Source organism: Saccopteryx leptura, chromosome 1 (genome assembly GCF_036850995.1).
Source record: "Saccopteryx leptura isolate mSacLep1 chromosome 1, mSacLep1_pri_phased_curated, whole genome shotgun sequence".
Taxonomy (NCBI): domain Eukaryota; kingdom Metazoa; phylum Chordata; class Mammalia; order Chiroptera; family Emballonuridae; genus Saccopteryx; species Saccopteryx leptura.
In genome coordinates this window covers 185,300,239-185,314,858 of record NC_089503.1, presented here as the reverse complement: position 1 = coordinate 185,314,858, position 14,620 = coordinate 185,300,239, and the positions used below count along the sequence as shown (strand labels likewise).

Below are 14,620 nucleotides of genomic sequence, written 5' to 3'. Positions count from 1 at the left end.
TCCTTAATGGCATCTGAGGGTGGTTCTTTTGATATTGTTAATGAGATTTAATAAAGAATAAAAAGTTAAAAAAATAAAAAATCAAAAAAAGTTGTTTTTTTAATTAATAATGAAATAAAGAAAATAAAATAATAAAAAAAATTTAAAAAAATTAAAAAAAAAGGAAATTATTCCCCCCCTCCTTTTTTCCTCTCCTCTCCTCTCCCCTCTTTCTTGAGAAAATCTTGTGGTGAACTGTGAATTATATTGTATTTAATAGAACAAACAATGCCTGTAATGGAGGGCCTGAATTGGGGAAAAGTAATAAAGGGGCAAAATAAATAAATAAATAAATAAAATAAAAATTAAAAAAGGGGGTATGGACCCACAAAAAGAAATAATGAAAAAATTTGGATCAAGAATAAAATGATTTGCTTTTAGGTGTTGGTTGACTAAGAGTTATGATGAGAGGAATAAGAGGGAAACAGGAAAATGGGGGGACAAATTAAAAAATGACTATTGTATTTAGTGGAACAAGAGCTTGATAAAATGGAGAGCCAGGGATGGGAGCACTGCTAGTGAGTTAAAATGTTGAAGTAAAAACCCCCCAAAATGCCACAAACATAATTTTGATTCCCAGATAAGATAATTTGTTCATTATTGAGGTTTGAATGAGAGGAGACGTAAAGGAGAAAGGAAGAAACTAATATAGAGGGAGAAAAGAAAGAGAGAGAGAGAGAAAAAAAGAGGGAACCACTAAAAGAAGAAAAAAGAAAAAAGAGGAGAGAGAGAGAGAGAGAGAGAGTTAAGGGTTTTGGAGTGCAACCCTCATAGAGAGAAAGGAAGAGGAAAGAAAAGATAATGGGAGATGTAACACTTATGGGTAGTGTAGTTTAAGGAGAGGAGAGAGTAAGACCAGTAGAGAGTTAAACTACCAAATTGGAGGAGGAAAAAAAAAAATCAAGGATGAAGATAAGAGAAACAAACGAACAAATATAATAAAATGGGATAGGTTATAAAGTCTGAGGATTATTCTTGATTTTGAGAGGTTATCTTCTTGCTTTTTCTTTTCTCTCCCTCTTCCTGGTCGGTGACTCTGTACCCCGGGTTCTGCCCCTTTGGCACGCTCAGGTAGAGGTTTGCAGTTGATAAGTCTCTATGGTGATGTCATGTATTGTGCTTTAATCACGTTGGCAGTTGAGGATCATTATCATTTATAGGCTCCGACAGTGAGAGAGTCCGTATTCCTGGAGCCTTTCTCTTAGTCTTTCCTTCCTCAATTAGTAGCCTGATAATCCAGCTATGGGGTTGCTGCTGCCTCTGCCTGGATAGTAAGAGGCTCAAAGAGCTGGCCACTCCCCACTCTATTCCCACTCAGCACAGGGCTCTGGGTAAGGCTCAGTCAGTCAGAGCTGCTAGCATAATCAGCTGGGGCTTCTGCCCACTCAAAGACCTCTGGCTCTGCCACTCTGTCCAGTAACATGAGCGGGCACCCACTCCCGGGGCGCTTGGAGGAAACTTTCGTTCACTATCTGCGTGCGCAGACCAGAATGTCAGACCGGAAGTCTCGCCCTCTGAGTGAAACCCCCCCCGCCCTCACTGAAAAGTTCCAGCATTGGAATTGGCTCTCGCTCCGTCCCCATGTGCGGCTTTTTCAAGGCGCTGGGGTAGCCTGAGATTCCGCTTTAGGCCCACACAAAGGCCCCTGACTCTGCCCCTCTGTGGGGTAATACGGGCAGGCACTGCCGAGGCACTCGGAGGAATCTCTCACTCACTATCTGTGCGCGCAGACCAGGATGTCAGACTGAAGTGTCGCCCTCTGAGTGAAACCCCCCGCCCGCACTGAAAAGTTCCAGCGTTGGAATTGGCTCTTGCTCCGTTCCCGTGTGCGGCTTTTTCAAGGCGCTGGGGCAGCCTGAGATTCCGTTTTAGGCCCACACAAAGGCCCCTAACTCTGCCCCTCTGTGGTACAACACGGGTGCACACTCCCAGGGCTTTGGAAGGAATCTCTCGCCCACTATCTGCGCGCGCCGACCAGGAGATCGGGTAAAATGGCTGCCCCACTTGTCTTTCTTTGTCTGGGTTTGGCGCAAGTGTTAGCTGTATTGCCCGGGTTGTCACAGGAACAGTTTTTCCTTGGCTTGGATCTCCGTGCCACAGCCTGGTTCAGCCGTTTGTGCCGCGGCCTGGATCTATTCACCCCCTTTGCCCGCCTTAGTTTCTATATTCTCAGTTTCCAGTGAAAGCCGCCCTGTTTAGGTTAGTGAGGAAGGCGGAGCATTTCTTACTCCCTATTTCCTTCGGGGTTTGGTTATATATTTAGCCAATTTTTCGCTCGATCATACCTTTGGGTGTATTGCGAAACATCTGGAGGCTCCAAGGATAGGTTTTTCTGTTTCTGGTTGAAGATCTTGTTGAGTTTTGGGGGAGATTTATCGGTATTGCTTCCTACCTCGCCATTACTCTGACGTCATCTCCAAAAGTCAACTTTCAAAACTCTAGGCTTTCCCTTAGGGCCTCATGCTCTGAGGTCCAGGATAGATCTCCATGCAGAACAAGGGGTTTATTATAATCAGCAGCAAGTGGTATAATCAGCCACCGAGTTGGGGACTTCAGACCCCCAGTAATACCTTTGTCAGGCTCTTCTCTCTTCCTAACTGCTTTTCCCACCTAACCCCACCAAAAATTGCCTTAGGTGGGCCCTGAAAGCTTGGTCTTCTCATAGGCTTAACAATCATGATAGCAGGCTTGGCCAATACCTGAGCATATCAAACCAGTATTTGCAGGGAGTCAGATAGCTCCCTAGTAGTTAAAAATAAAAAACCTACAGACTTGTGATCGTCTTTTAAAATGTAGTTCTAACAATAATGTAATAAAAATAGCAAACAATAATTACCAGAAACAGGAAATTTCTTATTGTTTACCTCTATGGTCCTTATCTATAGGATTTTAAAAAATTTACATAATTTTGCTGTTAGGAGAAAAATAGTATAAACTTTATGTAAGACAATTTGACAACATTAATCAGATGTCTTAAAGTCAGATAACCTTTGATACAGCAACTCCATATGAAGAAATTTAAGGTAATAAAATAATCAAGAGTATAGGCATAGATTTAATTAGAAAAAAATGTTTGTAACAGCAAAAGACTGAAAACAATCATAAAAATGATGTACCTTAATTGACATGAAGATACTCTATATATCTTTAAAGATTTCATTTGATAATTTTACAGAGAAAGGAGAGGAGTGGGGAGTGAGAAGTATCAACACATAGTTGCTTCACTTTAATTGTTCATTGATTAATTGCTTGTCATATGTGCCTTGATGGGGCAAGCCCAAGGCTTCGAATCAATTACCTGAGTATTCCAGGTCTATGCTTTATTCACTGTGCCACCACAGGCCAGGCAGGAAAGATATTTATATTGTATTATTAAAGAAGAAAGGACAATTACAAAATAAATTAACTATAGAATTTCAGAAGAAAAAACATTAAAATGTTAGAAACATTTTTCTCAGCAAATTGGAATTTGGGGATAATATTTAATACTACATTTCTACACTTGTGAATCTAATTATTAACAATGAATATCATTAATTGTGTTACACAGTCCTATACATATTCAAATAAGTATACTTATGACTATAGCTCTGATGTGATTACATGTTCTGCCTTTGTAATTTATGTGTTACCTCTTTTAATGGAAGAAGACTTTCATCAGAGGCTTTATAGGCTAAAAACTTTCCTTATATCTTCTATGAAATAATTAGGTATGACCAGGGGCCCTTTGTCAGAGCCTCCGAACAGTGGAGCAACCCACAGTCCTGTTTATCCCACAGGCCTCCATTTCTCTCACCCTTGTGAAGTACTGACTCATCAGGAATGTTCATCTTGAGGCATCAGTGAGATTTTGTGCCAACACACCTCTTTTCCAGGGTTCTCAAAGACTTCTCAAAGACTTATCCAGCTTTCGGTACCTCAGTTTTGGAATCAACTTTTGCCCATATTAACTCAGAGTTGACTCATAAGCAGGAGTTACAGACATCATTGACATGTCACACCAAGGAAGAGTGACCCTTTCCTTCTGATTTCAGGAAAACTAGAATTCCATTATCAATAAGCAAAAAGAGAAAAGCTCTCATGGAAGACTTCCCACCTTTGTCTTATCTTTCATAACATACTGTTTCTTCACATCACAAGGTCTTTGAAACAATCTTCTCCTAGGAAAGTCATCTGAAAATATGTTTAGCCAAGACCTAAAGTTTTTATGCTGTTTTTATTTATTATTTTATTTTTTATTTTTCTTAAGTGAGAAGTGGGAAGACAGAGAGCAGACTCCCGCATGTGCCCCTACTGGGATCTACCTGTCAAGCCCCCTGGGGGGCGATACTCTGTCCATCTGGGGCCATTTCTCTGTTGCTCAATAACTGAGCAATTTTAGCACCTGAGGTGAGGTCATAGAGCCATCCTAGGGGCCAGCTTGCTCCAACCAAGCCATGGCTGCAGGAGGGGAAGAGAGAGAGAGGAAGAGAAGGGAGAGGGGGAGGGGTGGAGAAGCAGATGGTGTGCCCTGACAGGGAATTTAACCTGGGACATCCACATGCTGGGCCAATGCTCTACTGCTATGCCAACAGGCCAGGGCCTTTATGCTGTTTTTAAAAGGTGGTAATCAATCTTGTTTTAAGATAGATTTCAATGTTGCTTGCATGTCTCTTTACAAAGTACATGGCAAGGTCAGTCAGGCTGAGGAGCAAGGCTTTGATGAAAGCTTTTCCAGTCATAGAGATGCCAGAGAAGTGTCCTGTTTAATTCCAGATCTGGTCATACAACTGGCTTTATCATGGCTTCTTGGATTTTTAGACCAGAACAACAACAACAAATCCCGGGATTTTACGTTGTACTAAAGAACTTAAACAGCCATGGCAAGAGTGAAATTATTCTAGATTAGCTGTCACAAACAGCCTCCCTCACAGCGCATAATGGTGGTCTAGATGCCTGCCAAACAGTACAGCAGGGCTCCCTCCTCTAGCTTTCCCTTTGATCTCCAGCCCCTGGTTGAGATGCCTCATAACAAGCAGTCAGTTTCCCTGTTGCTGAAGGAGAACAGCAGAACGCCTATTCATTCTTAGAAACTGGTTTTCACAGAAGTGCTGCCTCAGAGCATTCCTTCTGGATTTGGGAGGATATCTTAGTTCCCTGAAGCAGTGGCACAAAATGTAAAACTGAGACATGTTCTGCAGGCAGTAGTCCCCCTTATCCATGGGGGGTACATTCTAACACACCTAGTGGATGCCTGAAATCTCAGATATTACTGAACCTTATATATACTGTTTTTTCCTTATACATACATACCTATAGTAAAGTTTAATTACAAATTAGACACAGAAAGAGATTAACAATAATAACTAATAATAAAATAAAACAATCATAACAGTATTCTGTAATAAAAGTTATGTAAATGTGGAATTATTAAGTAAAATAAGGGTGACTTGAACACAAGCATCGCAATACCTCAACAGTGGATCTGCTACCCCAAGTGGAGCTGCTGCACAAAGGGATGAGTCACAGCCCCAGTGCCGCTGAGCAGGAAGGGGAAAGGTTTCCTCCCACTATTCAGAATGGCATGAAATGTTAGATGAGGATAGGAAAAAATTTAAAATGCATACTTAAAAAAAATTGATTTTAGAGAGAGAGAAAAAGAGAGAAACATTAATTTTGTTATCCGTTTATTTATGTATTCATTGGTTGATTGTTATATGTGCCCTGACCAGAGATGGAACCCATAACCTTGGTGTATTAAGATGATGCTCTAACCAGCTGAGCTATCCAGCCAGGACCAGAGGATAAAAATTTTATAAAAGAGCTGTTAAGACCAAGTCAGGATGACTAATGACTTTCCCTGCATGCTCTTGGTTCTTGAAACCGTAACTTACTATCCAATTCACTTTCCCTTGTAAGAAGCTTAATCTCTTCTAAAGTTGCAAACTCATTTAAATTTATTTTGGTTCCCACTCTTTATTGAGTCTAAAGATTTAAGTGACAACATCTTAAATAAATTCTAGCTATCTAAGCTGAGCAAATTTAACAGCTCATAAAATCTCAATGTGAACTTAAGACTTCTTGTCTTGGTACTTGATCACAGCCTCTTTGCAAAAGATTTCTTTACTTGGAAAATGTCTTTTTACTTGAAAAATGAAATAAGCAAGGTGGCTACACTCCTGTGAAGCAATATACAGCAAAATGTCTTATGAAAGGTAACTAAGTCAAAGCATACATTCCCATTTCTTCAAAGTTATTTTAAGACTCAACATAAAGTGATCAGCACATGCTCTCTCCAGGAAAACAAGTCACTGAGGTCAAATAAGTACTCTTTGCTGCACCCTGTAGCTTTCTACAAGTCTAGTGGTTTTAAGTGTAACAATTCTAAAAATAACATATTGGTTACTGTGGGTCAGGTACTGTGCTAAAGTCTAAACACACAGTATTATACTTACTTCTTACAACAATTATATGGGTTAGATATTATTAGTCAGTGAGTTTAAAATTGTGCCTTAAGCTTATAAAGAGTGAATTACAAGCACTGAGATTTGGATCCAGGTCTGTGTTACTGTACGGCAAGGTTTCTCATCAGAGACACTATTGATAGTTGGGGCTAGATAATTGTTTGGGGGAGGTTTTCTGTGTAGTCTAAGATGCTTAGTAGCTTCCTTGGCCTCTACCCACTAGATTCCAGTAGTACCCCTGAAATATGATAACTCAAAATCTTTCTAGACATTACCAAGTGTCCTGGAGGGGGAGTGAAATTTTCCCCAAATGAGAACCAAGAATTGAGGATTTGATTGCCCTTCTGACCTACTATGCAAATTTCCCTCTCCAAGGTAGATTTTTAAAGCATTCCTTGGTTTTTGTTTTCTAATCTTTTATTTGAAAATGTTAAATTACAATAATAGCTTGCACATTGTAGCAGATGAAATTATGTAGTAACTATGTATAATAAATTTATAACAGGAATAGTCATCCCTTTTCTCATCTGTGTTCCGTTTCTTGTCCACTTCAAGTTGGATAATATGAGTCATGGAAAAACTGCTTTATTTTCTTGTGTCTTTCCTCCTCAATCACAATTTGCATGTTTCCTGCGCAATCTGAAGACCTCCTGCCTCTTTGAGGCATGAGTTTACTGGACAGAGGACACTGAATGATAAATGTCCAAATTTGCAGCGCAGTTGGGGACCTTGAACAAAGGACTCTAATTCTGTCAGGCCTAACTCCTTGACCTTACTGCCAGTTAGTCCAGTTCCTCAGCTCAGACTTTGGACAGGAAATGAAGGTGAATGTTCCTTAGAACTGACTCTACTCTTGCCTTGGAGTCATATCAAGCCCCTGACAGTCACGAATGGGTTCTAGCCCGTAGTCTTTAAGAGGCTGATCCATTCCCAGTTGGGAGATGGCACTCCAGGCAAGTAAGTCCCTGGGGAGAAAGGTGTGTGCAGCCTGCAGATGAAAGTGTGCCTCGCTGTCTGAGTAAGAACTTGCTCTGCAGTTACACATACTCCTACTGACACTGCAGCAGTCCCACTAAGGGAAGGTCTCTGAGGCAAATGATGCTGCCTTCTTCAAAGGGCACACATCCAAATTCTCAAACAAGGTACATGAGGAATTTCATCTTCCTTCTAGCCTGGGAAGCATTTGAGGGGTAGAAAGTGCTGGAGACTAGTTAGAAAGTGGGGAAATTTCTGGAGGAAATAGTGTATCCCTTCCTCAAGAGCTGGGATCAAACCCTTCCTGCCTTCAGAGAAGGTTAAACAAGTGCAAAAGGCATCAGACATTTTCCTACAGGCAGGTGGTAACACTTGAACTTAAAACAAAACAACCCCCCCCCCCACTATTTTTTAGAGGGAGAAAGGGGCCTTGGATGCCATACATAGAGGGACCATCAAGGTGTCTTATTAGTCAACACTAGGCATGAAAGAGTCCTGCTTCTGCATTCTGGATGCCCTTTGTGTAGACTAAAATCTCGAGTGGGGGTACCTCCTACGTCATCTTTCTTTGCCCTTTTCAATCCCTAACACCCAGCTCAGAGTACCTGGAGTTCATTTAAGTGTTTGTCAAATGACTGATGAGGGAATGAATGAATGCATGCATGCATGCATGAATGAATGAATGAATGAGGTAATTGCTGCTTGATCCTCTGGCCGGTTCCCTGCCAATTCTCCAGGAAAGAGGCCAGAACCACGTCTCTACCCCGCGGGCACTCACCTTGTGCTGTTTCCACATGGCACCCAGAGGCTTCACCTCGTGTTTGCCGTGCCGGCCCTCCTCCAGGCACAGGTAGCATACCGGGGTTCGGCAGCTCACACAGTACATGCTATAATTCTCCATTTCGTGTTCTGGGCACGTAGGGAACTTGCGAGCCGCGCTGCCTCCAGTGGTTCCGGACCCAGAGCCCCCAGGACTCTTGCAGCACCCGCCTCCGCTGGGTGCGCCCTGGGCCGCGCCTGGGGACGCAGACGCGGTCTCAGCGGGTGCCGGCGGCGGTGGCGGCGGCTGCACCAAGCGATGCTTAGCGAACGGTCCCCGGGATGGATGGCACTTGAGCTGGCAGGCAGAGCAGTAGAGCACGTCACACTGCTCGCAGAGCGTGGCGGCGGGCTCCGGCGGGGTGCGGTCGCACAACTGGCAAATGGCTACAGTCGGGGCTGCGGACGCCCCCTGCACGGCCCCGCGGCCTTGCTGGTACCTCTGCACGATGGCCTCCAACAGCCGGTTGCGCTGGAAACCGCGCAGACCGCGGTGGTCCAGGGAGGCGCTGCGGTGGCACTGCGGGCACGTTATAGAACTGGAGGACGAGGACAACGAGGAGCAGGCGGCACCCCGGGCCGCGGCGGCCGAGGAGCCGGGCGGCGCGGGCACCATGGGCAGCACGCGAACCCCGTTGGGGGACTTGAGGCTCGGGGTGTAGGAGCCATAACCGCTATCCGTCTCGCTGTACAAGCTCAGCTTGTCCGCGTGGTCCCCGCCACCTCCCGCACCACCGCCCAGGCCGCCAGCTGCGCTCCCGCCACCGCCGCTACCCGCTGGGCCAGCTGCGGTGTCGTGGTCCAGAGTGGGCGCGGCGGCGCCGCCCGCGGGCAGCCCCGGGCCCCGGGAGTGCAGAAGCGGCTGGGGTAGATGCTGCTCACCGTCCGGGGTCTGCACCGCGATGGTACGAGCGCAAGGCAGGCAGACGTTGTGGGAACAGGGCAAAATGATGGGCTCCCGAAACAGGGAACCGCACACAGGGCACTTCAGCTCCTCCTCCATCGCGGCGCGGGCAGGACGAGCTGCTCAGGTCCCGGGGTGCAATGGTCTAAGCTCCAGAGACGGGCGGAGGCGAACAAGCGTGGTTAGCACGGTTGAGATTGGAGGCGGGGACATCACACAGGCATGACCGCTGCACAGCTCGGGGGCACGCTCCTCTCTCTGTCCTGGGGCCACCGCCCTAAAATGACTAGGAGCAAGAGAAGGGAGGGTCCTCACCTTCAGCCCGCGAGGCTCCGGCACCATCGGCTTTAACCTGAGGCCAGAGTCTTGAGCCTGTCCGCTGCCCTCGCAGTGGCCTGCGAGGCACTCCAGATGATGAATCAGCACTAGCGGCTGCAGCGCACGTGTCCTCTCCACAACAGGACTAGCGTCCGGGCTCCCGTTCGGTGGCTTTCCTCCATCAAGCCCTCAGGTCCAGTGGGCAGTTGTCCAGGAGCCCCCTTAAGGCTCTGCCCCGCCCCCAATCGGGGCGATCCGTAGGTGAGCAGGCCGCTTGGCAGTGGGGCTGGGTTCAGCACCTCGAGTAGGCGGACAGCGCCCGGGATCCTAAGGTGGAGCCCCAGCTCGCCGAGAAGGGACCCAAAGGCCGCCACCTGCCGGGTCGCTGCGCTAGTGACTGTCTCGGCGGGGCCATGCCGGCCCCGAGACCTTCATTCGTTTCTCTTCTTGGCGGAGGCTGGTGCGGGCCAAATCCGCCCTGGCCTTTCTCCCTGCGGCCAGAATTGACCTGCTTCTCTGGTTCTTCGCTGCCGTTCCTGCGGTGCCTCTGACCTTGGCCGCGCGACGCTGCAGCCGACGGACGGAGGGCGAGCGCTGGTCTAGCTCGGGGATCTCCCCCCCCCCCCCCGCCTCCCTCCTTCCACAGTAGCCTCCTCCGGCGCGGCGGCTAAGGAGTTGCAATTAACAGAGCAGAGAGTGGTGGGAGTACGGGGTGGGAGGAGAGGCGTCTGTTCAGCGAATAAGGTCTCGCCTCTTGCTGCCAGGGAAATCAAGGGACAATTTTAAGGGTTTCGCAGAGAGGATCATTGTTAATAACAATCTATTATTGGGATCGAGATGGTACCTTGAATTAATACAACGCCCCTCGCCCTGCCATCTCTGCCCTGCCTCTCCCGCGCCTCCACCCACCCCCATAAAAGGGTAATAACGGCAACCTAAAAAGCCAGCTGTTTACAAATGGAAAGGGAGCGTGCTTTGCAGTCGCTTCCTAAATCTGTGATAGAGCAAAAAACGCATGTCACAAAATGTCGGACACTCGAAGTCAAAGGGCGAGGTTTATATTGAACCACAAGCCATTTTGTCTCTTCGTTTCGAACAGAAGCGCCGGTCCGCCGCCGATGTCAGTCGTCCGTGCAGACCAAGCGAGGACACCGTATGGGTTTTATAAAATTCGACTCCCTGGCGAAACGTGACAACGCGCCCCTTTAGGCCCCCAGGCCTCCAAACCCCTGCGCCCGCAACCAGCCCCACCCTGCTGCAGCCAGGCGGGAAGTCTGCAGGCTGGGAGGTTAGTTTTATGAATGGGGAAATCTCCACGTTCTCCACGTTTAGCGACGCCGGAGCGGCGGGAACAGCCTCCCACCCGCAAGGCGATGGCTGGGTGGGTGGGGACAGGCAGAAGGAAGGGCTCACAGCTGGCTCTGCCTACGGAGTTTCAGGATGGCGTGAAACAGACACACATTAGGAAACCATTTGTTTAAAAACGGGATGAATATTGAAGTCACGCCTCCGTCTCTTCTCCGGGTTTCCATTACTCCAAACAAAGACAGAACAGGCACCGCCACGCAGCGCCAGCAAGCTCAGCGTCTGCCGGTCGTGGGAGAGGGAGCAGCGCCGGCTGGCGGGTCGGTAGGAGAAAGCTGCAGTCCTAGTTAAAGCCCGATGCCGAGGGGACAGGGACGTCCCGCAGAGAGACCACTGGGGGAGGGTCATGGCGGTGCACTTGTTTCGGTGCTCTGTAAAGCCTAGAACTCTGGGATCCAGGACTCTGGGTGGGATCCTGGTTCCTTTCCTGAGCAGTCGCCCCTCCCCAAGAGTTTGCTTCTGTTTCCTAGTCCTCTATCCTGTCAAGGGACTATTGCAATTATACTCACCTGTGAGAACTAAAGCACAGATTGCGTATCCTACTTATTGCTTTAAAATCCTATGATTCTTCAGTTCAGTTTTTTTAATTCTTTTTTTAAAATTAATTTTAATGGGGTGACATTATTAAATCAGGGTACATATGTTCAGAGAAAACATCTCCAGGTTATTTTGACATTTAATTATGTTGCATACCCATCACCCAAAGTCTTCCCTCACTTTCTATCTGGTTTAATTTGTGCCCCTCTCCTCACCCCACCCCTCCCTCTCCCCAACCCCCAACCAACACACTCTTGTCCATGTCTCTTAGTCTCATTTTTATGTCCCACCTATGTATGGAATCATACAGTTCTTAGTTTTTTCTGATTTACTTATTTCACTCAGTATAATGTTATCAAGGTCCATCCATGTTGCTGTAAATGATCTGATATCATCATTTCTTATGGCTGAGTAGTATTCCATAGTGTATATGTGCCACATCTTCTTTATCCAGTCATCTATTGAAGGGCTTTTTGGTTGTTTCCATGTCTTGGCCACTGTGAACAATGCTGCAATGAACATGGGGCTGCATGTGTTTTTACGTACCAATGTTTTTGAGTTTTGGGGGTATATGCCCAGTAGAGGGATTGCTGGGTCATATGCTAGTTCTATTTTTAGTTTTTTGAGGAACCACCATACTTTCTTCTATAATGGTGTACTACTTTACATTCCCACCAACAGTGGATGAGGGTTCCTTTTTCTCCACAGCCTCTCCAACACTTGTTATTACCTGTCTTGTTGATAATAGCTAATCTAACAGGTGTGAGATGGTATCTCATTGTAGTTTTGATTTGCATTTCTCTAATAGCTAGTGAAGATGAGCATGTTTTCTTTTTTTATATTTTATTTTATTAATTTTACTAGGGTGACATCAATAAATCAGGGTACATATGTTCAAAGAAAACATGTCCAGGTTATCTTGTCAATCAATTATGTTGCAAACCCATCACCCAAAGTCAGATGGTCTCCGTCACCTTCGATCTAGTTTACTTTGTGCCCCTCCCCCTCCCCCTTTTCTTCTCCCCCATCCCCCCTCCAACCACCACACTCTTATCAATGTCTCTTAGTCTCGATTTTATGTCCCACCTACGTATGGAATAATGCAGTTCTTGGTTTTTTCTGATTTACTTATTTCACTTCGTATAATGTTATCAAGATCCCACCATTTGGTTGTAAATGATCCGATGTCATCATTTCCTATGGCTGAGGAGTATTCCATAGTGTATATGTGCCACATCTTCTTTATCCAGTCTTCTATTGGAGGGCTTTTTGGTTGTTTCCATGACTTGGCCACTGTGAACAGTGCTGCAATGAACATGGGGCTGCATGTGCTTTATGTATCAATGGTTCTGAGTTTTGGGGGTATATACCGAGGGATTGCTGGGTCATAAGGTAGTTCCATTTTCAGTTTTTTGAGGAACCACCATACTTTCTTCCATAATGGTTGTACTATACATTCCCACCAACAGTGAATGAGGGTTCCTTTTTCTCCACAGCCTCTCAAACATTTGCTATTACCTTCTTGTTAATAATAGCTAATCTAACAGGTGTGAGGTGGTATCTCATTGCAGTTTTGATTTGCATTTCTCTAATAACTAACGAAGATGAGCATCTTTTCATATATCTGTTGGCCATTTGTATTTCTTCCTGAGAGAAGTGTCTGTTCATGTCCTCTTCCCATTTTTTTTTATTGGATTGTTTGTTAGTTTTTTGTTGAGTTTAATGAGTTCTTTGTATATTTTGGATATTAGGCCCTTATCTGAGCTGTTGTTTGAAAATATCATTTCCCATTTAGTTGGCTGTCTGTTTATTTTGTTGTCAGTTTCTCTTGCTGAGCAAAAACTTCTTAGTCTGATATAGTCCCATTCATTTATTTTTGCCTTCACTTCCCTTGCCTGTGGGATCAAATTCATAAAATGCTCTTTAAAACCAAGCTCCATGAGTTTAGAACCTATGTCTTCTTCTATGTACTTTATTGTTTCAGGTCTTATATATAGGTCTTTGATCCATTTTGAATTAATTTTAGTACAAGGGGATAAACTGTAGTCGAGTTTCATTCTTTTGCATGTGCCTTTCCAGTTTTCCCAGCACCATTTATTAAAGAGGCTTTCTTTTCTCCATTGTGTGTTGTTGGCCCCTTTATCGAAAATTATTTGACCATATATATGTGGTTTTATTTCTGGACTTTCTATTCTGTTCTATTGGTCTGAATGTCTATTTTTTCTGCCAATACCATGCTGTTTTGATCGTTGTGGCTCTATAATATAGTTTGAAGTCAGGTATTGTAATGCCCCCAGTTTCGTTTTTTTTTCTTTAGGATTGCTTTGGCTATTTGGGGTTTTTTATAGTTCCATATAAATCTGATGATTTTTTGTTCCATTTCTTTAAAAAATGTCATTGGAATTTTGATGGGAATTGCATTGACTTTGTTTATTGCTTTGGGTAATATGGCCATCTTGATTATATTAATTCTTCCTATCCAAGAGCAAGGAATATTCTTCCATCTCATTGTATCTTTTTCAATTTCCCTTAACAATGGTTTGTAGTTTCATTATATAAGTCCTTTACAATCTTTGTTATGTTTATTCCTAGGTATTTTATTTTTTTGTTGCAATCGTGAAGGGGATTATTTTTTGAATTCATTCTCAAATGTTTCATTGTTGGCATATAGAAAAGCTATGGACTTTTGCATATTAATTTTGTATCCTGCAACCTTGCTATATTGGCTTATTGTTTCTAGTAGTCTTTTTGTAGATTCTTTGGGGTTTTCGATGTATACGATCATATCATCTGCAAAAAGTGATACCTTTACTTCTTCTTTTCCGATATGGATGCATTTTATTTCTTTGTCTTGTCTGATTGCTCTGACTAGAACCTCCAGCACTACATTAAATAAGAGTGGAGAGAGTGGACAATCCTGTCTTGTTCCTGATTTAAGGGGGAAAGCGTTCAGTTTTGTGCCATTTAATATGATGTTAGCTGATAGTTTATCATATATGGCCTTTATCATGTTAAGATATTTTCCTTCTATACCCATTTTGTTGAGAGTCTTAAACATAAAATTGTGTTGTATTTTATCGAATGCCTTTTCTGCATCTATTGATAAGATCATGTGGTTTTGTTCTTTGTTTTGTTGATATGCTGTATTATGTTAACCGTTTTACGTATGTTGAACCATCCTTGAGATTCTGGAATGAATCCCACTTGATCATGATGTATT

At 44.5% G+C, this 14,620-nt stretch overlaps 1 protein-coding gene across 2 annotated transcripts in view; it reads right to left on the bottom strand.

Moving 5' to 3' along the window:
- Positions 1–9,476, bottom strand: part of TRIM67 (tripartite motif containing 67) — a 54,683-nt gene extending 45,207 nt beyond the window's left edge. For both annotated transcript variants that reach the window (XM_066383053.1, XM_066383062.1), the window contains exon 1: positions 8,236–9,476. In XM_066383053.1, the coding sequence (XP_066239150.1) occupies positions 8,236–9,279 (1,044 nt within the window). In that variant the 5' untranslated portion in view covers positions 9,280–9,476. The remainder of the gene's footprint in view (positions 1–8,235) is intronic.
- Positions 9,477–14,620: the final 5,144 nt, after the last annotated feature.